This window comes from Condylostylus longicornis, unplaced genomic scaffold (assembly GCF_029603195.1).
Source record: "Condylostylus longicornis isolate FDR11 unplaced genomic scaffold, ASM2960319v2 ptg000004l, whole genome shotgun sequence".
Taxonomy (NCBI): Eukaryota; Metazoa; Arthropoda; class Insecta; order Diptera; family Dolichopodidae; genus Condylostylus; species Condylostylus longicornis.
In genome coordinates this window covers 19,519,697-19,544,378 of record NW_026577973.1, presented here as the reverse complement: position 1 = coordinate 19,544,378, position 24,682 = coordinate 19,519,697, and the positions used below count along the sequence as shown (strand labels likewise).

General features: G+C 26.7%; 1 protein-coding gene across 1 annotated transcript; it reads right to left on the bottom strand.

Moving 5' to 3' along the window:
• Positions 1 to 288: 288 nt before the first annotated feature.
• Positions 289 to 23,785, bottom strand: LOC129613757 (ETV5-related protein Ets96B). Its single transcript, XM_055527973.1, has 8 exons — positions 23,740 to 23,785; positions 13,834 to 14,019; positions 13,532 to 13,759; positions 9,404 to 9,476; positions 7,906 to 7,949; positions 2,130 to 2,478; positions 1,642 to 2,054; positions 289 to 335 (listed from the first exon to the last, which is right to left on the bottom strand). Exons 1-8 carry the CDS (start codon positions 23,783 to 23,785, stop codon positions 289 to 291), a joined length of 1,386 nt encoding a protein of 461 aa, XP_055383948.1.
• Positions 23,786 to 24,682: the final 897 nt, after the last annotated feature.

Sequence of the window (24,682 nt, the reverse complement as noted above, 5' to 3'; positions counted from 1 at the left end):
CCGAACATGCATTTGAGACATAATTCTATGAATGGTAGGTATACAACTTTTAGTAATAAAGGAGCTAGAATAATAATAAAGGAGCTAGTATTATAATTGCATCCTATCCTGCGTACAAACATATTTACATGCACACATGCTTTGAGATTTTATACAATATGTTCGTATGGAAAAGTGTGTATAATTGTCTCTTTTGTGTCACCACTCACGAATTATTGCAGTTTCGATTTTACGGAAATAGATCAATATTTCACACATTTTACTAATTTGATAATTAATCTACTATTTCTATAAATCTAATTTTGACTCACAGCCACATTGTTGTGAAATATCATCTGAAAATAAATTACAGAATGTTGCCATCTCTTAATAAAAGCTTATTTTGTTAAATGACGTAAATAAAACAGTAAGAAATGATTTAAAAATAAAGCTTCGCATTAAGACGAAAGATTTTAAAATTAGAAATTGTTCATATTGATAAAATGTGTGTATCTAGTCTGTAAAACTTAATTTCAACAAGAGTTTTAAAAAAAGTCAAATATGTTTCCGCAACCATAATGAATTTGAAGATATAGTTACCAAATACACTGTATGTACAAATTTAAGGTTCAAAAAAAGCTTTATTTTCCAAAAAATCAAATTTTGTGATTCATTCAAAAACTTTGTTACTCATTTAAAAAAATTTTTATATGAATTACAAAGTAAGCAATAGAGTGACGTTTTTCAAGCACCGGTACAAAAATTTAGTTCAGGTTTACTTTTACTAGGTACATTGCAAGATTGTATAACCGTCGCAAAGCATAATCCATGAAGACTTATCCACCGATTAATTGAGCTTCCTAAACGAAGATCAAATGCGTATTTACCCTAATATTTTCTTCTTGTGTCTGGATAATGCTTTTCAAAGTTTATTCCACTCAAATAATTGTTACTGAATTAAAAGTTTCCAAAAGGCTAGTATCATCTGCTTTCATGACATTCTTATGATTCGTTGTATTATTTATGTTGTTGGGAAAAGTAGTGACTAGCGATGGGCAATATTTTAATTAATGTAATTGTTCTTTTGGCTTTGAAAATAAATAACATTTTTGTGCAAAAAAATCTGAGAAACTAATTCCTAGACCTAAAGCTCTTCAGGCAAAGCTTTATTTAACTTTCCACTTTAGTAGGACGTTTACCCCAAAAGTCCGCCGATATCTAATACAGTGCAAACAGCGCGGTCATTTTATTAACTCTCATAACTCTCTCTTGATTTTTTCAGCATGATTAAACTTAACAATTCTTGCATTTGTAGTGTTAGCCGACACAGCCCCAAATTTTTTGATCTTCGTTAAGTCGACCTGCCACATCAATCTGAATTACAGCAAGATACTACAATTACACGGTACAACAATTACAGCTTTCATAACTTTTCCTTACAAAACTAATAGTTGTTCCTTAAGTCGCGTTAAAACTTGGACAATATGACCAAATTTGAAAAATTTTCATTATAATTTAATTTGCAATCATGATTTTACAATAAAACAATTTATTTAATTAATTATTAATAATATAATATAATAAATTTCACTTATATTAAAAAACTTTTACTTTAAAATTTATTATGTAATGGATTATTATAATACAATGAATTCAATTTACCAGTGGCACACAAATCATCAGGATGTTGAAGCTGTTGATTTTGGTGTTCATCAATCAGTGTTGTTATATTTAACTTATTATTAATGTTACTACCACTCAAATTTGAATTAGGAAGTTGACTGCCATTGCCACTACTACTGCTATTTGTATTATTATTTGTAGTATAATTATTATCATGATGACCATATGCCATACTAAAAAGAGCTTCTGGAGCACAGACAAATTTATAAACATATCTTTCTCCAGCAACTTTTTGCATAATTCCTTTTTCATAATAATATCTTAAACTCCTTGATAATTTATCGTAATTCATAGCAGGACGATTTTTCTGAATACCCCAGCGACGTGCAACTTCTTCTGGTTCAATTAACTTAAATTCCATTCCCTTTCCTGTCCATGCTATACAGCCTGAACTAAAATTTAAAATTATTTATAAATATAACAAATATATAGTTTCGTGTTTTTTTTTATTTAAATTTAATACTTACCTAGCTGGTTCATCTAGAAGTGATACTAAAAATTGCCAAAGTTGTAATGAACCTCTCCTTTGATTCAAGGAACTATTCAAAGTTGGACTACAAGTTGGATATAAACCACCAAAACCAATTTCAGGTTCTGTAGAACTTACAATTGTTGAATCGGCTGGTCTTAATGCTGCTGCATACGCCGAATTGTTATATGATGAAAATGAGTGAAGGTCAGAAGGTGAAGTTCTGGGAATAGTTTGTGTTAAATTTTGATGATGATTTAAATTTGTTGTCGAATCAGGGTATTCAATTTTATGATGATAATGTTGATTAAGATGTAATGTTGATGCGTGACTTTGATAAGCTCTCTCTTTAAAAACAGAAAATCATACAAGATATTCACAAAATTTTATTTATCCTCAAGTAAAAATTATAAATTATAATATGTAGATATATTAACTGTAAATAAATTTCTGAAAAAAATTAATGATATTGTAACTCAAATGCCGTACAATCAGAATATTTAATAAAAAAAATAAAAGTGAATTAATGGAAAATTTAAAAATCCTGGGACAAAATATGGAGGTAAAAATTTAAACTGCCTACAAGGCAATTCATATTTTATTTAGAGGGCATCATCATTCTAATAAAACAATTTTTCAGATTATTATTTTCCAATAAAATATGCAAATTATTGAATAATTTTTAATTTTGAAAAATCGCGGTTTATTTAATTTCTTTTTTATTTAACAGGTTCGTCAATGCTTTATGTTATTGAAGAAATTTGTTTTATTGTCTAATCAAGAAACGTTCACATATAGGTTTTCAACTAACTCTTATTCTTAGAAAGTGTTTTTAATATTTTTTCAATAAAAATGTCACGAATTCTTTCGTTGATATTAGATTTAAGAAGATTTAAATGGTTTATTCATTTTAAATAAAAATTTGATTGCGTACACACTATATTTGGTCTGAATAATAATTTTGAAAATCTAATTTTTTTTAACTCATAATACATTACAATAACATAAAACAGTCGATGCTCGGTTTCACCATATTAAATTTACTAAAACTTGATATTTGAGTATAATTCACGTTTGATTTTTTGCATTCATTTACGATCACACTTAATAATAGACGACTTGTATTGGTAGTAGAAATTTGATATTGGCTAGATAATAACGTTAAAACCCATTTAAATTAGAAAAATATAATGATCTAAACCATGCAAAGCTCTTCTTAAAATTTATATATCCTTTTAATATCCTTAAAAACTTAATAGTAAATTTCATGATATGTCGCATTTATTTAATATATTAATAGTAATTTTGAACCGTTAATTGATGTAATACGTACTATACCACATTCCTAAAAAAATTTGGTAAAAATATGTTTGTTCTTTCGTTTACAAAACTAAACAATCTCCAAAATGTAAAATTGAAGTTTTGTGGGCAAGTAAGTCTTATTAAAAAAACTACTCCACTCTTCAAGTCACCGCTTCTTAAAGTCATGAACATTTAAGGTTCTAACATTTTAAGATAAATAAAGTTTTCATTTATATACTGAAATATCACTATAATCTACCCGAGTTTACTAATTTGTATTCCCGTAAATCAGAAGACCGACGACTCATTTCTTTAATCTTAAAAAATTATATTCAAATATCAAGATTACGAATCGATCCGTCAAATATTTTCATAGAAGATCTTTTGAATTACTGAAACCTATATAGTAAATTTAAGTTCGAAATTTAAACTGGTAAATATGAAAAATACTTATGTTGCAAAAAACGTTGTTTTCTAAATAAAAATCAAATTTATTGCTATCGATTTTACCTTTATTCTAATATTTCCAAACTGATCTCTTTACTCTTATGTTAATTACCGACCGTATTGTGTATACAATTATGGTCGGTAGGTTATGTGATGGCAACAAATTTTGCATATCGAGTTTTCGGTGGGAATGCACTTCTCTATAGTAGGGAAGTATAAGTAAACTATTTTTAGCAACCTGTCGGTCCGTCGGTCTGTCGGTCTGTGTGTGCACGCGTGTATCTCAAGTTCGGCTGAACCAATTTTGATGAAATTTTATATGTAAGTTTATTTCGACAATGGCACGGATTGATCAACTTTTGGGATATATCAGGCCTCCGGAACTGCACTTTTTAGCGAGCGTGTTTTGCATTTTTGATCATTTTAAAGAAAATATTCAACCGATTTACTTGAAATTTCATATATAAGCTCAGCTCGACCGTCCGCGTACCCTCCTAACTTTTGGAAGAAATCAAGCGTCAGCAACTGGACGTTTACTACGGGCCAAATATACATTTTTGTGTATATAAAGAAAAATGATGAACCGATTTTATTGAAGTTTAATATTTTAATTCTTTATATTAAAACAATGAACATATAAATTTTTTGGAAAAATCAAGGCTCGAAAACTGATCTGCGGACCGATTTTACATTTTTCACCATATCTACGGACGAATTGGTGGAATTTGATATTTGAGTTCTGATTGTTACCGAAACTAACTAGCGAGCATTTCAAAGAATTCGAGTAGCACAAAGCGAAATTCTACTATAAACTTACTAATGTCCTAAAAATTGGAAATAAGTATTTAACAGACATTTTTATAATATTCTGTAACATTTTCACTTAACTAGACAATACACATTGCGGTCGGTTATGTGCTGATCACATCAGATTTTTTTTTATTATAAAACCCAAAATAATAAATTTCATTCGAAAATCAAAAAGCGTATACTGAATTTCCTCAGTCTCATCCTTAACTCCCAACTTTTCTTACTTCATAATTTTATTCCTTTTATTCTCGCAATCTCATAAAGCATAAAATACTCTCAGATACTTTTTAAATCCTATTAGATTATGCAAAAACTTGGTATAAATAATTTATTCTATTATGATGAATTGTTACAGATTGAATCATATTGTTTGATAATAAGCGAACGATACGGTATAAATTTTATTTTTGCTCTTCTTTTTGTTATTTTTTTTTAAATATTTAACATTTTTTCTATAGATGTTAAGTAAAATAAAAAAATGAGGATTTCTCAGTTCTTACTCTAGAGAGCATATTGTTGTTATTGTTTCGTTATTTGTTTATTAATTATGTATAAAAAAGGAGGGTGAAAAATGAAAAAAAAACTACAGAAACATTAGACAAAGGATGTTTTCAAACTACTTACATTGACGAGTAAAGGTTAATTTTAAAACAAAATCAATATTATAAAAGTATAAAAAAGAAATCTGGAAATTTGACTTTTCAGTCCAAAGTATAATGGGTCTAAATAATGATGGTACACCTGTAATTCTTTGTTTTAGCAAAAGGGGGATATTTTTGAACATATTTTGTTAAATGTTAAAAATCCAAGTATTTAAAGCTTGAGAAAAAACCTATTATGAGATTTTAAAAAGGGGTTGGTAAAACATTAAACATCTTAATGACATTTTAATTTACTGGGTATTAATTTAATGTTTTACATTAGTACTTAAGAGTAATCATTTTGTTATTCAATCCAAAATATAAAAAAATCTTAAAGTTCCGTGTATCAAAAATTCATAATGTATGTGCATGCGTAAATATCCGTACATATTTTTAAGAAAGGATGAATTTAGAAACATTATTAAATAAAGTATTCATTAGCACAATTATTCAGGGAAAAAAAATTATAATAGAAGTTTTCTATAAGGTTTTTTATCATTCTTCTAACGGGGGTTTGGTAACTCATTGCAAATTGCGTAGGAAAATGTAATTTTTACTACACAAGGACAAGTATTCTGTTTTATTTCATTTGATTTTTACCGACTGGATAATAAAGGATGTTGTTTGATGACACCAAACTTTGCATTATAAAGTTTTGGAGGGAATGCCTTTATCAGTACCAGGAAAAAGTAAACAAACTATTTCTGGAAAGAAGTGTTTCTGTATGTTTCTCGGTCTGTCTGTTTGTGCACGCGTATATCTCAAGTTTTTCTATACACTTATTTCCACGAAATTTAAATTTTTTCGTTTGAATTAACTTTTGGGACGTGTTCGGTCTTTTGCCATAGTTACTATCCTTCAAAAAAGAAATTTCAGTGAATATTCAAATGTTACTTTCATAATCTTATGCAAGACTTTAACAATATGGTCGATTTTGTATTGCCCCAATTTGATTTTTTTTTAAATTTTTCGAAAAATTGAGATTGTTATTTTTTGTTTTCCAAAAAATGTTTATACCCTGCACTTCGTGAAAGATAAATTCACTTAGGTATGGAGTTTGTAACCACTTGAAGGAGTCGTCTCTGGTATAGTCATATATCTATAAATTTTTGCTCAGCGTGAAATTCTGCGTTGACTTAGACATGTCAATCCATCCGTCCGTCCATGTGCACGATAACTTAAAAACGAATAATGCAATCGATATCAAACTTTCCCAAGTTTTTTTCTTTATATCACGACGGCTGCTATTGTAAATAGAACAATTCGGACAACGGATTACAACTTAAGAGGCTTTTTTAAATATTTCAAGAAGAATATGGCGATATTTATATCGAATTTTACAAAGATGTGTCCAATTACACTCAACATATGTTCTGAAAATTTTAATGGAATGGCTGCACTGTTTCGACTAGCTGCCATTCAAGTCCGAAAGTTAATTTTAAGTATTTAAAAAATATAAAGACTAGATTAATGAAACTCGGTTGTCGTGTGTTCACTTACAGGTCAGACATATTATTCGTGAAGTTTCTATTGAGTGGTTTGGCAGGTTAAAGTAATTGCCATTTAGCAATCAAAGTTATTTCTAAATATTCCAAAAACAAATTTTTAAACTCAGATTGTCAAAGTGCAGGGTATTATTCAGTTGGTTTATACCGACTGAAACGTTTTTATTTGTTTTCAATATAATTACATAATTTACTTGATTGGCCTCATTTACACTTGGTTCTCATATTTGTAAGTAATCATAAACGAAATTCGTGTTCGTAAGTTTTCATAATCAATAACTAAGCTAACAAATAGGCTGCATTAAGAACATTATTTTTATTCGGTCTTAAAAAATATTTTCTATTTGAAGTAAACATATGTGTAAATATTAGTAATTAATTAGTAATTAGTTTCGTAAATCAACAGAGCAGGTGCTAAAGAAGGTTATGGTTTAGGTAATTTGAACCGAATGGGAAAGATGTTTTAGATTTTTTGGTAATTATTACAGAATTGCTATGTACATATACCCATTTTCTTCGATTCATTTCCAATAAAATATTTGACATCGGTATTCTTTTGCAAGTTAATAATGTTTCATACACCTTTATTTTTATAGTTTGATATGGTATCAAATTATTATACTGCAATAAACACACATATGTATAAATACATACATTGTGAAAAATAATTATTTTGCACAAAATACCTCCTACACGAAGTCACATATAATGCTATAAAATTGTATTAAAATTTTTTATTTTGAAAATATAAAAATTTTCACACAAAAGATCAATTTTAAAATAAATTAAATTTTTATTTTTAATAATAGGTTAAATTTAATGCTATTTTCAATTTTTAAATTCAACAAAACCTAATACTTTTGATTGTTAATAAATTTCAATAAATTCATCTTTTTATTGAAAATTCTATCGTAAAATTTTCTACAAAATGTACATACATACATATGTACAACATTTCACCTGTTTTATAGAATTATTGCTATTGCCTATACAGTATGTTTATGCATGGGTATGAGCATTTATGCCAATAAACAAATATATAACAAAGTGCAAAAAAAAGCAAACTTACCCTCCTCTAGTTCTTTTTTTAATATTTCTGGATTTGAGGGAAACCTGTGGATGGAAATCAAATTTTTTATTCTGATAATATATTTAAATCTACAAAAAAAACTAAAGAACAAACGCAAAATTATATAAAATTATAAAATGTTTAAGCATAGCACTGTAAGGTAAGTTCTTTTAAAATATTTTCTCAAATTCAATATGTTTCTCTTTTGGTTCTCTATCCTTTATTTAAGACGCACGAAGAATAAAATCCGGAAACAAAATCAATTTCTAAATAGTATGCAAAAATTTTAATTCATTTACAGTATTTATATACAGTGTGTTTGAATGTATTTTCGGTTTCGTTTTTGAATTGGGAATTGCTCTTCCTTATTGTAGTCGAAAGACATAGATGTCTCTTTGTTCCAATTTTTTATATTGTGAATAATTACATTTTAATTAGATGTTTTTATTCAATTATCAAATTTCATAGGGAATGACAAATATTTAAAGTTTATTCTCTTGCTAATGTTTTTTAGAATTGGATTAAAAAATCAGAGATAAAATTTTTTCGATTTGAAAATGTTAGCTAATATTGAAATAGCTATATACAAAAAATTTATAATTTTAGATTGAATGTCAAAAAAACACGGAGCAAAGTCAATTCTCAATGAAAAAATTAAAACAATGAAAATTTCAACTTTATTTATGAGCCAGAAGTGGTCAAAGACAAGATTCAACTTGCATGTTTAAATGTTTCATCTTTTCAATCAACAGAATTATAAATAAAGTTGAGTTAAGCAAATGAGTTGTAAAGTAGCACAATCTCCTACAATATAAAAATTACTATCATTCATACATATATCAAAAACCTTTACACATTGCATACACTTAGGATGAGATGTAAAAAGTTTTGTAAATAGAATGGACCGAAGGACGTTTACAGTCAAACTAATAAGCACTTTCTTTCAAATTTTTGGAAAAGCGCCTAAAATAAAAATATTTATTTGTTATTTTAAGCGTTTTATTTGTACAATTTTACCCTTAAGCGGGATTTTTAAAGTGCGTGCGTGAAGTTTAATTGCTTTAAAATTCATATATCCAGATATGACTGTAAATACATTTATTCAATTTAAAATACTTAAATGACATTTATGAGCACTATTAGAACGATACCCGTATAGGGACGCCCGTTAAGTGCTGATCTGTGTCTCGAACTTATGCTTCTCACATAACTTGATTTTTATTGAGAATAATAAAAATATTTATCATTTTTTTTTCGATATACATTGTGTCTTATAAACTGAATATGAGCAATATGATGCAATTGTTGTTAAAATATTACACTTTTTTAATATAGACACATTTACCTTAAATTAAAATACCATAAAAATTAAAGAGTAAATAAATTTTTCAAAAAGGTAGAAACAAAAATCAAAAAGCCTGGTATAATAAAAAAATAATATAAGTATATATACGTTATGTATAACCGTATTTCATCAAAATAGTACAAGTTCACTTACCTATAACAGTATGGATGAGTCGCAGCGGGTATGTCGAAAAAAGATGAAGTTCTTTCACTACGAATCCCTTTTACTAACAATATGGTTTTTTTTTGTTTGCAATGCATTATTAATATATATAGAAAAAAACATAATATTCACATACATTATATAATGTTAAAATAGTATACATATATTATGTTTGTATAAAGAATTTTATGTGTGCATGTGTATTTGTTAAAAATAAGTAAAAATGTTATTTTTTAAGGATTTCAAGTTATGGGCGGTGGTAGTTATTATCATTATTATCATCATAATATAATAGTAGATATTACGGTAAATCTGGTTTGTGATTTTGCCTTTTTTTTCTTAATTTTTCTTTTATGAATAATAAAATATTGAAAATATTTATAAAAAGCAATATGTTTACAATAAAGATAAATAATTTTGCTGTTTGTTCTTATCCAGCTGAGGAGTTATCGGTAAGATAAAATCAGAACAAATTATTATTTTGTGTAGTAAACCTATTTTTAAAATATCAGTAATGAAAATTTGTCTTGTATTTCTTTATTTCACATGATAGAAATTTCTTAAAAAAAAAAAATGGTTAAAAAGGAAAAAATTTGTATTTGAAACTCACAATGATGACAATGATGATGATGACTGTGTTGATGTAGATGAATGATTAAATATTTGTATTAAACAGCAATGATCATTTATTTTCCTTTTTAATATTTTTATAGTTAAGGAAAATGTAATATAGGAAAATTATATTATTTACTTGTAATAGTATAAAGATTAATGAATAAAAGAACAAGCAAATAAAAATCTTAAGGAAAAAATTTTTCTCTTATTATATAATATAAACTTATTGAGTTAAGATCAAAAACTCGCAATTTAAATTCGTATGAGAATATTGAATCTGTTTTTGATAACCTTTTTCTTGACACTGCGTATTTAATCCTATATAACTTTTAATAAAGTTTTCAATTTTTTTTATATTTTGCAATATTTTGGCATAATATGCTTTCTTTTTGAAATACAATTATTTCAATATTTGATATTTACATAAATTAAAGCTGTTTTAGAAATTAAATTTACTACAAAGATATTATTAAAATTCAATTTAAAATTTAAAAGTTTTGTTTGACATAACTCGTATTTATTTTGGTATTTATAGATACCTATGTAAAACATATTGAAATATCACTGAGCTGCAAATCTGAACTTGTTTTTTTGTTTTAAATAACATACATATGTATAATTTAAGTATTTGACTAATTTGTGCATTTCACAGTGCAAAACAACTACTTTATTGTATAGGAGTATATGAGTCACTTCGAATTTATTCTTATACTACTAATAATTTTCTCTCTCATACTTCACATAACCGATAAATTATGGTACTGATTAACACAAACATACAAAATGTACAAAGATTTAAAGATAAAATTTAATTTTATAAAATGATCAATTAAATGTGTAAATAAAAGATTTTATAACATGATAAGAATTAAATTTAAAAGTGATACACAATTCTTCATAAATTGTACAAGATAATTCGCTAAAAAGTTAATTCGAACTTATTGAACTTATCTTAATGGAAAACAGAATGATCAGTTCTGCTGAAAATTGTGAATTTTGCTGAATAGAAAAGGTTCAATGGATTTAATTATAACTGTACGTTTTTACATTTGATCAGGCTAGTGGTCTGTTTGAGCCCTTATGGTAATTTTAAGAAATTATTCAAAGAGGTAGGTTGATTTCGGTAGTTGTTGTAAAGTTTAAAAAATAATTTGATAATAAGAGGTATATAATATGTTGAAACTATTTATACTGCTCGAATTTCGTGTAATAGGATAGTAGCAAGAGCAATAAACAAATAAATAAATACTCAAAATAGTATGATGTTGTACTCAACCTCAAACATAATCAATCCGGACGGGATTGATATCAAGGCTCTTGTTTGGGCTCCAAATGGAGCTCTTGGCTCCGTTAAACTTTTACACCTTTTAAGCATATTTTTCAATTCACAATTTATACGTGAAGTTTTTCTTTTTAGTTTTTAGCATGAATTTTGTGTTTGAATGTGATTTAATATAGAAAAATCAATATTTTCTGCGATATGCAATAAAAATAATCCAGTAAATTCAAGCAGTAAAATTCCAAAAAAAATTAACCTTGAATAGCGTTTGACTTTTTCAATATTATATAATTTAACATGTTTGTAAAATGACAGCATTTTATGAAAAGGAAATCAACTCCATATCTTGTGCCGTATAGGATTCCTGCATTTTGCCATAATTTCTCAGATTTCTGAAAAAAGCCAAAATTTTTGATTTGTAAAAACTCGTCGAAATTGGTTTAATAGTGAAATTCCTACTTTGGAAGGAACTTTAAATTAAAAAAAGGGATAAAAGGTGAAATTGTTTGCTCCTTTACCTTTTAACTAAGGTACTCGTAATGACTAACGAAGGTTAAAATATTATTATGTTGTATATCTTTTAGAGAGATGTGCAACGAATTAAACATAATTAAGTACCAGTATCAGAATATTAGTAAGCATAAAAAATATTTTATAGTACGAGAATATCGGAATTCCCTTTTAAACTCAAAACCTCCATTTTTTTGTGCAAAATCGACTACTTTATGAAATTGTAAAACTGCAGCCCTGTTCTATTTTTATACCCATATGAACGTATGTTCGAAGGGTATACTAAATTTGCCTTACCGTTTGTTACGCCAAGAAATAACGGTCTTAAATATAGACTCAAGTGTCTGTTTTTGATCAGCGTCGAATTCTGAGTTGATTTAGTCCGTCCGTTCGTCAGCCCGTCCGAAGGATAACTCAAAAACTAATAGAGCTAAGTTCACCAAACTTTCGGAAATGATTTATTGTAGTAAGTGCCAGAACCCTATTTAAATTGGACTTGATCGGGGAACCTGTTCGGGTAGCTGCCATACAACTTCCAAATTCATTTGACTTTATGTCAGAAACTATAAAAGCTGTGGTATTGAAATTTGGTGCAAGCAAATATTTTAGTATGGCTAATGTGTCTCATAAAACTCGTTGAAATTGCTTGGCTTCTTCTGGTAGCTGTCGCAGAACTTCAAAAGTTATTTGACTATATCTCAGAAACTATAAAAGTTGTAATATTGATATTTCACACAAGCGAATATATTAGTAGGGCCGAGTTGCTTGTTAAATTCGTTAAAATTTCTTGGGTCTTTCTGGTAGCTGCAATTCAACTTCTATAGTAGTTTGGCACACACAGTATTTTAAAAAACAGTACTGAAATTTTGCATAAATTAATATGGTAATACGGCAACTTAAATTCATAGTCTGTCCCATAGTCAGTTATGGCATATTTATTCGCACATAGGTTAACAAATTTGTACGGGTATCACAGAGTTGATAAGGTCAACTCTATTTTTTCTCGTTTCTCATTCATTTTACTTATTATAAACTATTGTTTTTTTAAATACACACAATTAATATAAAGAACAAAATAAATTTTATTAAAATATTGAAAGTGATGAAATTTATTTATTATTAAAAATTTAATTAAATCAATAAATAAATATTGGCAAATTAAATTTTTTAAAACAATAACGAAATATAAACAATCAAAGAATAAATATTTTTCCTCTTAATATTAAAAAATAAATCAAAATAAAAATCGACTTGTTCTTTTCAATGAAAAATGCCCAGGAGTGATTTTTCCTCAAACATGATTTAATGCTAATAATTGTGTTGTAATTTTGTTACAAATGCATATATATGTTATGTATATATATGTTTATATATAGAAATGTATACACACTTTTAAATTTACTTTAGAGTACCGTGTAGCTGATAATAAGTCAATAATATTATGCTTAACAAGATAAACCATGGGTTGTCTTATTATAGTATGAACACAAATTTTGTATGGGGGTTAAAAATTTCATACCCTTTGCCAATTTTTTAAAGAAGCATTACTTTTGTTTTGAGATCTTAAAAATTTATTTTACATATAAACAATATATCTACTGATATGGTATAATGTCAATTGAATGTCTGTATGTAATTAAAATTTGATTATATTTTTATGTATTTCATTAATTATAATTGTAAATAAAAATGTTAATTTATTATTTTTAGCTTACCGTTGTACCTTGTGTTAAAATAATCTCCATCAGAACAATCGTGTAATTTATTAGAATTTGGATTAGTTCCGAAAACTAGAAAATTTTGTTCCTCTAATTGATGTGGATGTAAATGATTATGAGGATGATGATGATGATGGGAATGATGTGTATGATGTGTGTGCGGATGCGGATGATGATGGTGATGATGATGATACCAATGTTGAGTTTCTGTTAACCTTTGAGAATCTAATAGGAAAAATTTTCAATTAATATCAATATTGATTTTTGTCTTTTAAAATTTAACAAACAGAATAACAAACCATTTGTGGGTGACATTGAAGAAACTATTCCAGTTGTTGAAAGTGTTGAAGCTGTTGTTACAATTAAACTATTAGATGATAATGATGGAAGAGGTGGTGAAGATGGTGTTGCACCTAATTGAATTGATGTTGTTAAAGGAGGTGGAGGTAATTGAACTGTTGTTGAAGGTAATAAACTTGATGTATCTAATAATAAATTTCCATTTAAAACAGATGTATTTTTTTTATTAACTCCTTGTATAGGTTGAAATGATGATGTTGATGATGATGATGATGGCAGAGATGATGATGTTGACTGCAATTCGTTTGTTACATTCAATAAGCTATTTGTATTTGTTGCTTCTGTCGTTGCTACTGATGTCACTGTATGAAGTGGATTTGTTGAATGAATATTATTGCCCCCATTAAGATTATGATTTGCTGAATATTCCTAAACATATAGAAATGACATATTCACATTAGAGCGAAATGATAATTAATTAAAAAATATTTGAAGGAACCAAATTAGAGAGACTAGTAACTTGTGTCTAAATCGGAAACATTTAGATTGCTGATGTATTTTTCGTTTACCTGTCTGTTACCTGTTTTTCGTTTACCTGTTCTAAACAACGCATAACTGTATTTCATTTATTTTGTTTAAGGCTCTTCCAAAAGACTTTTCCATATGAATACACAACAGGACAGTCGAAACTACTTTGGAATTGAAGAAAGTCAATATCGGAATTGAAAGCACCCACAATCTTTGACACGTGAGTCAGTAAGTTATACACATTATTACAAATATATATAAAATATAACAGACATTTAAAAAGTCATTTATGGTTATTGAATTTCTCTTTACATAACTTAATTTAGCCCACATGCACATTAAAACTATATTTTAAGCAAATGTCTTTATATTTTAAGGTAACACTGAATAAAAAATTCTTGCTTTAAACAATCACTTTTGAATTCAAAGGTTTTTATTCTTAAAGATAACTTAAATTTCTTTTTTACGCATTTTTACTTTACATAGGGAAACAAATAAACAATATACACATACCAAAATCATAAAGGATGTAATCAATTTGGCAAATTTATAAAAAGAAAATCAAAATGTTTTAAGGTTTTCCTTAAAGGAAATGAAAAAATTTCCCATATTCCTCAAGAAAGAAAACATTAAAACAAGTGAAAATCATAGGGTATATAAAACCAAAAAGTAAAAACAAAACTTATAGGAACAACATATAACCGAGAATATGCACATTGCATATTCTGAATAATACTCCGATGTCTCAGTAAACCAATTCTTGTTAGTTTAGCGAAAGGATTTCATACGCGATTATCCAATCTGCATTTCTCCTTAATATTTTTCGAAAAATATATATGCATTAATTTTACTCTTATTGTTCACATTTTTCTACACAATTTTTCTGAAAAGCAAGAAAGTCTTATATAGCCAAGCAGAACTCAATTGTTTGATTTTTAGAAGTTTCGTTAATAATTTTCTTAGATATTCCATTTTCTAAATGTCCAACAAAAGAAGAAATCTTGTAAGTAAAAACTGAAATTCAAAAGAATATCGAAAAACCGAAATCTAATTAAAAATAATTTATTTAACGTTCCTCTATCATAATGGAAAAGTCTATTTCCGCTACAAAATCAACATTTTAAATTTAGAACGATTACAATGCCTTCCTTATTTCACACATGCAATGCAGTCTATAATTGTTTAATTTTGTGGTTGTTAAATTGAATTTTTTAACATTTTGTGTTTTGAAATTTCTTCAGTTCTCAATTGTCATTAGCACCAAATCATAAATACTTTAAACAAGGATACAATCATTTAAAAAAAATATTATTGAAAGAAATTAAACCCTCATATAACCTTTAAAATAACGCTGTTATTTTTTTGGTTCTCTTCTGTTTTTTTTTTTCTCTTTTTTGGATTTACATTAATTTCTATTTAATATCCTTGACTTTTTTAAAGATTCTTCTTTATAAATTTAAACAAAGTAAAACAATAACGGTAAATTTCAACTTTATTTCACATTTAAAGAACAAACAAATGTCTGGAATAAAGGAAAATTCACATACAAAGGACATTTTATTTATCTTTTGAATTTTTGTTTCTTCTTTAGTTTTAAATTAGTTTATTAAGGTGTTGTACTATTAAATGACATTTACACATTTAAATATACATAAATATACGTAAGAGAGGAAAAATTTTCTTTATTTTTATTATTATGACATTCAATTGTGGTTATTGTGATTGTAGTCTGCTTGTATAACACATTTTAATTGTGTTATTGACAGGGCAAATATTTTTTTTCAATTTATGAAATGCGAATTCAATTATCTAATGAGAAAATTGCACCCTATGATTGTTACATAAACGAGTAGATGAATAAGAAAAGTAGAAGGACGTAAAGCAAAAAAAAAAAAGTGAAAATGTGAAGTTTTGTCACATCTTTTTTTATCATTTGTTGTTAGAATAAATGTTTTACGCAATTTCTAATTATCTATAATTATTGAACAAAATTTTATTAGGTTTGTTTTTACCTTAATAAATGTTTTACTTTGTTTATTTTATTCATTTTAGCAAGGTGTTGCTTTCATAGTTAAATCTTTTAGACAAATTAGAAAAGATCTTTGTGAAATCAAAAGTTTTTTTTATTTTTCTAATTTTATTGTCTTATAGTAATAGTAAATTCACATTTTTCTATATAATAAACCAAAGAAACAACAAACTATAATAGAAGCACCTACAGGACTACATTTGATTAAAGCAACTCCTAAATACATTAAAATGAGTTTCTGATTAAATATTGCGCCCCTGAGCTTAGTTTTTATATTAATTTTGTTAATAAAAGATACTTGAATAGTTTCCATGTAAAGCTTGGAATCGTTCTCGTTGCCTAATCTACTATCTGAAAATATTAGTTTAACCAAAATAAGTTTAGATAAGGAAATTACAAAAAAATGTACGTGTGGGAGAAATCTCCCATTGTTTTTGATAATACCTTAGAACAAAGAAGATGCAATTATATTCCAATAAACATAAGTACAAGATGAAAATAAATTGGATACCTACGGTTTTCTGTTATATTCCTTGACGATTAAATTAAAGGTTGTCCTTACTTTTAAGTTTATCTTTTTTATAAACATTATTTAATTACGCACTCTTAATTTCAGTTTTCTAGATTAGGTAATTTTGTTTGGAAGATCTAACTTCTTACATAACTTATTTTGCAAAACAGCAAATCTGGCGAAAAATAAAGCATGTTTTACAAAATGCAGGTTAGTTTACAAATTCATTGAATAACTATTACCGTAGGTCTTCAAAAAATTATAAAATTTGGATCAAGAAAACAGTATTGGCGCACTTAACTTAAATTATTTGAGTTCAACTTATTGAGTTTGACAACATGTTACAACCTAATTACGTTAAACAAATCACTGCAGTAAATTTGTGAAATTTTCAATGTTATCAAGCAAAGACAAAGTTGTGCAAGAAAGACTTTGCAAAAGCTGACTTATAATGAACAAAGTGCGGTGTATAATGAGCCTGAAATCACCTCATAAACACACTAAATATCAGGGATGCAAATAGAAAAACCTTTATATTTTCTTTTGGCTAAATTTGGCACTTCTGGTTTCAAAATTTTCGCGTACAAATTAAACGTAATGTGAGTCTAAATTTAAGTTCCTAAACTGAAATTGGGGAATACTTAACAATGTTAGCAAATTTACTCAAAAAGCTTAACAAAAAAGCAACTGTAGCCATCCTATATAATTTAAGTTGATATTTTCAGAACTTTCTCACAATGCACTTCTAATTACTGTTATCTTCACTCTTATTGTATTACAATTTTGACTGCAGTCAATAACTATTATGGTTTAAAAAAGAGAAAAAGGGATAAATTAAAAAAGGTTACACTTTAGAAAACAACGGGAAATAAATATAACAAAACATATATCAAAAGCTTATGAGGAAAATCCTCAATCCATTGTAAGAAATATTTTAAAATAATTTGTTATTATTTTAGAAAAAAACCTAATGCGAAATTCTCATTGCTGGTAATTTTGAAATATTTCGAAAAATAAAGTATTTTTATACATATTTGAAAACAACGGTAGTAAGAGAAATAGTATTTCCGAATTTTCCTCAAATTGTTTCAAAATTTATGAAATGTGGGATAGAGGGTTTTCGATAGAAGTCCTAGATATTTTGCGCCTAAATACTTTTATTAATTAAATTATTATAAATAAAATCTCGCTTTATATTTACACATAGAATTTACCTAAGAAAAAATGGAACAATATAGGCAATATTTCGAATAGACTTACCATAGACTAACTATATGTAACCTAAAAACTGGAAACAGAAATATAGACAGGATCAATCTATATTATAGTAAATTAAGACAGTTATTTAATAAAGTTGAGTCAAACCAATGGTTTGTATTGTAGCACTTTTCCCTTCAGCAAGTGATAATATTACTTTTAAATACCGTCTATTGTATACCTACCACACTATTAAAATTGTTTTCATTCATATACGAAACTATTTCTAGGATTGCATATATTTAGGATGAAGGATTTATGCAGTCTTTGAAGTAAATCACAAATTAATTTAAAGAGGTGTTAACATAATGCTCGATTTTAAGGATTAATTGCGTGAGTTAAGAAAAATAATTATATTTTTTAATATTATGGAATTTACCGTTAGCTTTTTGCGTTTATAGAAATTTAGAGAAACTTGTGGTTTCAGAAGTATAGGGCGTCAAAAATTCAAATTTTACAAATTTCAAGAGGCGATAACTTGAGAGGGCGTGGAGATGGAAAAAAATTTTCTTTAACGAAATGAACTATTTATTATTGCCTAAAAGCTGATAAAATTTCAGCGTACACAACCTGGGGTTTAGAAGAAAAACAACATCAAAAATTAAAAAAAAACGGATTTTATATAACGGTAAATTTTAATGGCCATTTTGCTTTTTTAAAGTTCAGGTACAGTATGCTGCGGTAAAAGAAGAAAGTCATTATTTTTCTGCGTTTGCTAAATTTTAGGAATGTCTACTCCAATAAATAGTTGAAAAATGCCATTTTTAGGGATTTTAGGGGGTATACCTTTCAGAGGGGGGAGAAGTTTCTAGTAAAAATCTATGTACATTTAAAATTTCAGCTTTCTATCTACAAGAGTGTAGAAGTTTTGTAAACAGACACACGGACGGACGGACAGAGTGAAACTAATAAGCACTTTTTTATTAATTTTTTTGGAAAAGTGCTAAAAATCCTGTCAACTGATGTTAATCAATCAGTTTTTGATGATAATCCTTAATATTTTGAAAAAGAAATAACAGAATCTTTTTCATCTGCCTAATTTGGAAACTTGATATTTAGTAAGCCATACAAACATATATAAATTCAAAAAGTCGTAGATTTTTTAAAAACCTATTATGCGTATCAAGGCAAGAGTCGCGTTATTCAATAAAATTCAATGCCCGTTCCTATAAGATTTTTCGTATTAAATTAAAAAACAAAATCGATTTATACAACGAATTTTTAAAAATTCTAAATTCATTTCACACCAAAAACATTCAAAATATTTATTTTTATTTTATAAAAAAATTGTTCACGTAAAGCAACCAAATGATTGGCATTTTTTCAAATAAGTTTTCAATGCTTGTTCAGCAGTTCACTACAGCTCAAAAATTAATTTATTGAGTTTCATCCTTATTTTAGTACAGAGAAAGCGTCAGGTACAAAACTACAAAATATTTGTAGTTATTTGTCAAATTTAACCATTAGATAACCAAATAAACAACAATAGCAGGATGGAATAATATGTAGCAGTACTAAATAAACTTATTAAGAATAATTGACAAAGACGAAACAAAACCATATGCTGATAGTGAAAAGGAGTTAACTTTTAAGTTAGCTAAGGATATTTAATCTTAATTGATAAATTCAAAAATTTCACTTTTAAAATTATTTTTGAGCTTGATATTCGAAATTAAATTTTTTTACTTGGATTGACGAGTAACAATCAGTTCAATTTTTAATTAATTTTAAAATTTAGGTGCAGAAATTATTTAAGAATTTTGAAAAGTACATACTCTATATACTTAAGTATATCATATATACTAGTAATTGTACTGAATGGTTAATTTTGAAAGTGACCCAATTGCAATTTCAAAACTCTTTTATTTCCAAAACAATAATAATACCAATAGTTGAAATTGAAACTTATGTTAGATAGGAAAATAAATATTCTATATAAAGCAATAACCACTTAAACGAATTTTTGCATACTTTAAATCCAAACGGAACAATATTTCATTATACCCGTACGAACGTATGTTCGAAAGGTGTACTAAATTTGCCTTACCGTTTGTAACGCTAAGAAATAAGTGTATGTTTTTGATCAGCGTCAAATTCTGAGTTGATTTAGCTTTGTCTGTCCGCCCGTCCGTCCCAACGATAACTCAAAAACTAATTGAGCTAAATTCACCAAATTTTCCCAAATGATTTATTGTAATAAGTTCCAGAACCCTATTTAAATTGGACATGATCGGGGCAACAGTTCGGGTATCTGCCATACAACTTAAAAATTTATTTGGCTATGTCTCAGAAACTATAAAAGCTGTGGTATTGAAATTTCACAGAAACGAATATATTACTAGGGCCAATGTGTTTCATAAAAGTCGTTGAAATTACTTGGCTTCTTCTGGTACCTGTCATACAACTTCAAAAGTTATTTGACTATATCTCAGAAACTATAAAAGCTATGGTATTGAAATTTCACACAAACGAATATATTAGTAGGGCCAATGTGTTTGATAAAAGTCGTTGAAATTGCTTGGCTTCTTCTGGTAGCTGTCGTACAACTTCCAAAGTTATTTGGCTATATCTCAGAAACTATAAAAGCTGTGGTATTGAAATTTCACACACGCAAATATATTAGTAGGGCCGATGTGTTTGATAAAATTCGTTAAAATTTCTTGGCTCTTTCTTGTAGCTGCCATACAACTTCAACAGTAGTTTGGCACACACAGTATTTTGAAAAATACATTGTACTGAAATTTTGCTTAAATTAATATACGGCAACTTAAAGTCATAGTCTGTCCCATAGTCAGTTATGGCATCTTTATTCGCACATAGGATAACAAATTCGTACGGGTATCACAGAGTTGACAAGGTCAACTCCAATTTTTTTTCGTTTTTAATTAGAATAGACTCGCTAAGTTCTAGAATGTTCCTGGAGATCTCTGAAAATTTAATGGATATCGAAAAAATTTGGAATTGATCATGTAGATATTCGCAGGAATGTAGTGAATTTTGAACAATTAGACTCTTTTGTATTGTATTTTGTATATTGAATGTATACCAACATAAATACTATTATTAAGTACATTCTAGAATTTTTGTGTTATTCAAAGAATTAATATAGTATTCTATAAAATTTACAAAATTGTCACTTATTTCAGAAACAAAGATATATTAATATTATTAAAAAGGCAATTAATTTATTATGAATAATATGTAACGAATTTAGAAAGAATAATATGAGTGTACGCAATTCTCCTGCAAATATCGGTGCACAAAACTATAATTATACTCTTTGGCCAAAAATATGCTAGATATTATTTACAAATTATTGAAAATTAATTTAATGTACATTTTCTATAGGCTTTAAGAAGTATTTAAAAAAATTGAATTTGTAATTATATCTAAATTAAAGTGTCCTTAATAAAGAAGATTTCATCACAACTATTATAGCATATAGGAGGACCAAAACATCCAAACTATATGTTTTAAAAGCCATTTGGAAATTATTTTGTATTTTCATACTATTTTCAAGAGTTTCAAACTCTTGATATTAAATAAAGCCCTTATATCTGTAGAATAACCTCTAACTCTTACACTATGATAACATAATACGTCCAAATATGCTATGAAACTATACATTATATACATAATGAAAATATGTCTGCGCTTCTTAAATTTTTCGAAATATAAAATTTAATTATACTAATATAATTCGTGAAACAAAAACTAAAAAAAAAAATTAAATTTATCCAAAAGGATTCATATATCTTTATATAAAACCCCATACTCATATGTAATATTTGTGTGTAGATATAACAATGTCCATATATTTATTTGATTTAAAATAATCCTTACAATTTTATCGTTATCCATCTGATGATGTTGATGATAATCCTTAAGGTCATCCATAATTCAATTATTACATGTAATATGATTTATTTTTTTTTATATGTATGTATTTTTTTGTATATTCATACATACATTATATTTATATATCCGCATAATCCTTTTTGTACGAAGCATCAATTTTGTATGGGTATGTAAAAAAATTTCATTGATTAATTATACATATACAATATTATTTCAAAATTATCAGTGGTTTATCAGAAGTTTTTTTAATTTTTATTCAATTAATTTTTCTATTTTTGAAAAATTTTCTTAAATTTTCTTTTAAAAAATCATTTATATCGTATATTGTACAGTTAAAAATGTTACTTCTTTTCAATTACTTCAAAGCATAATTTAATTTTATATTATTTTAAATATACTTGTAATTCGACCGAACGTACATCCTTAACTAAATTTTTTGGTTCACATCCTTATTATCAGTAGAAAAATGTTTTTTTTTTCTTTTTTTTTTTTTTGCTTTTCCAAAATTCAACCAATACCTATGCAATAACTGGAGGCTGGTTTCAAAAGGCTGTTTAAATAAAAATAATTTGAAAAATAATTTTTCATTGCGCAATATCAACACCTCCCCCTATAATATTTCTATAATGGCGGCACTTTCACTAAATTCTTTTACATTCTCTTGCTGTTAAACATACTCAAATTTCCTTACAGAAGTCAATTTTTTATATAAATATGTATGTTGTTTTATAATAAACTTAATTATACGAAATATATATATATATATATATATATATATATATATATATATATATATACATATAAAAATTAATACCGTTTGTATTCATATGCATTTACGTCTGCATATTTTCAATACCATCCAAATTCACAAAATGTTCGTTGCATATTCATAAAAGAAATTTAGGTAAATATACATATGCATGCATATATATGTTTGTATGTACATAAATGTACTCGTATAATTCATAGCGTATTGTTATTTTCTTTCGTTTCAATTCACGTTATATCTCACAGATACAAATAATTCTTTGCACCTTAGTATATATTAAAAACAAAAAACTGCTAGTATTATTGTAGTGGTCAGAGAGAAATATTTACTTGTACAATGTTACTGTAATATACGAGACCAATTTTATTCATAATTAAAAATTTACTGAAAAGCTTCACTATTGTCGGTAATCTGAAAAGAAAAAAAAAAAACAAAATAAGCCTGGCTTTTGTGCCAGGGTTATTTTTTTTTTTCAAAATGTTTTTGTTTTCTTGGTTAGGCTACTTAATTCTGGGACAGCCCTCGTATATACTTTCTGATAACTAGTTTTTGGTACATTTCTAAAACAATTTGAAAAAATAATTACTTATTAGTTTAACCCTGTCTGTCCATGTGCTTACAAAAGTATTATTTCTTTAGAATAAATTTTTAAACCGTGGAAAGGCGTGTTTTTGACCAATTATACTGTTTCCGAAGCACAAACAGTTTAAAATTATATAAACTCAAAAAAGGTCAGAAAATAACTTCTTCTACTAAAACAAAAACCAAAATACAATCAAAGTCAAGCTGTCAAATTGACTCTTCAAATTAATCACTATCACAAACCTTTGAAATATTTAAAGATTAATGTATTTTGGAAATCATGAGTTTCATGACCACATTTTTTAAATTTTATTCAAATTTGTACATATACATAAGTATATGTATACTTACTTTTACATGCATATACTTACCTTTAATATAGTCAATAGTGTTCTTACTTTTTAATTTTGTTTTCATTTCAACATAGTCAAATCTGAACCTAGATTACTATTTACGTTTTATTAATAGTAAATTGAAAAATTAAAAAACAGTTTCATACTAATAAGTCATTATAGGACTTACAGTGAGACTGATTGAAAATACTATTTAGAAAGCAGTATCATGTTTGAAAATTAAATCAAAATAAAACGGAGAATTACACAGTTCTATAAAAAATATTGGTACTTTGGAATTTTTCATAAGGTTGAACGTAGGACATTTTTCACTATTCTTAAATTTAGGCATATACAATTAGTAGATATTCATTGACTTTTTTTGCTCTTGGTCTCTATTATTGCAAGTAAGTTTTTTTAGAATACTTTTCTTTTAAATTTTTTGGGTGTTTGCAAGCTGTTTTCATTACAATTGAATTATGTTGGTATAATAAAATTAATCGTTTTTCCATTATTCCTTCAAATTATAGATACCTATGGTTGCATAACCGAAAGCGATTTATATTATAGTATAGTAAAAATATATTTCTTTTAATTAAATTAACTGTAAAATTATCTGAAATCTAAAATAATCTAAGAAAGAGAACTAGTAATCCTATATGTCTAATCCAATTTTTATATTATAATTTATAAGAAAATGTTATGGGGACAAGATGTGTACCTACCTTTCAATTTATTTATTTCAAATTTAAATTAAATTTACTAATTTCTGTTATTCATGCATAATTTTATTACCTAAAAAATTTAACTCGCAAATCCAATTTTTCTTAAATAGCTAATCTTGAATAATGGTATACACTTTTAGTTATAATAATAATTCATATTTTAATTAGAAGTACGTATTGTATTAAGTCTGTTTTTTGCAGAAAATTATTATAGTCGAATACGCATATATGTACACAATTTTGTTTTGTTCTTCTTA

Excerpts from the sequence above, each read along its gene's own strand:
- LOC129613757 (XM_055527973.1), bottom strand. The coding sequence starts at position 23,785 with ATGAAAACAAAATTAAAAAGTAAGAACACTATTGACTATATTAAAG. Across the intron at positions 13,760-13,833 it reads TTCAATGTCACCCACAAATG|ATTCTCAAAGGTTAACAGAA; the intron begins GTTTGTTATTCT and ends TTTTCCTATTAG. Across the intron at positions 7,950-9,403 it reads ACTCATCCATACTGTTATAG|GTTTCCCTCAAATCCAGAAA; the intron begins GTAAGTGAACTT and ends TTCCATCCACAG.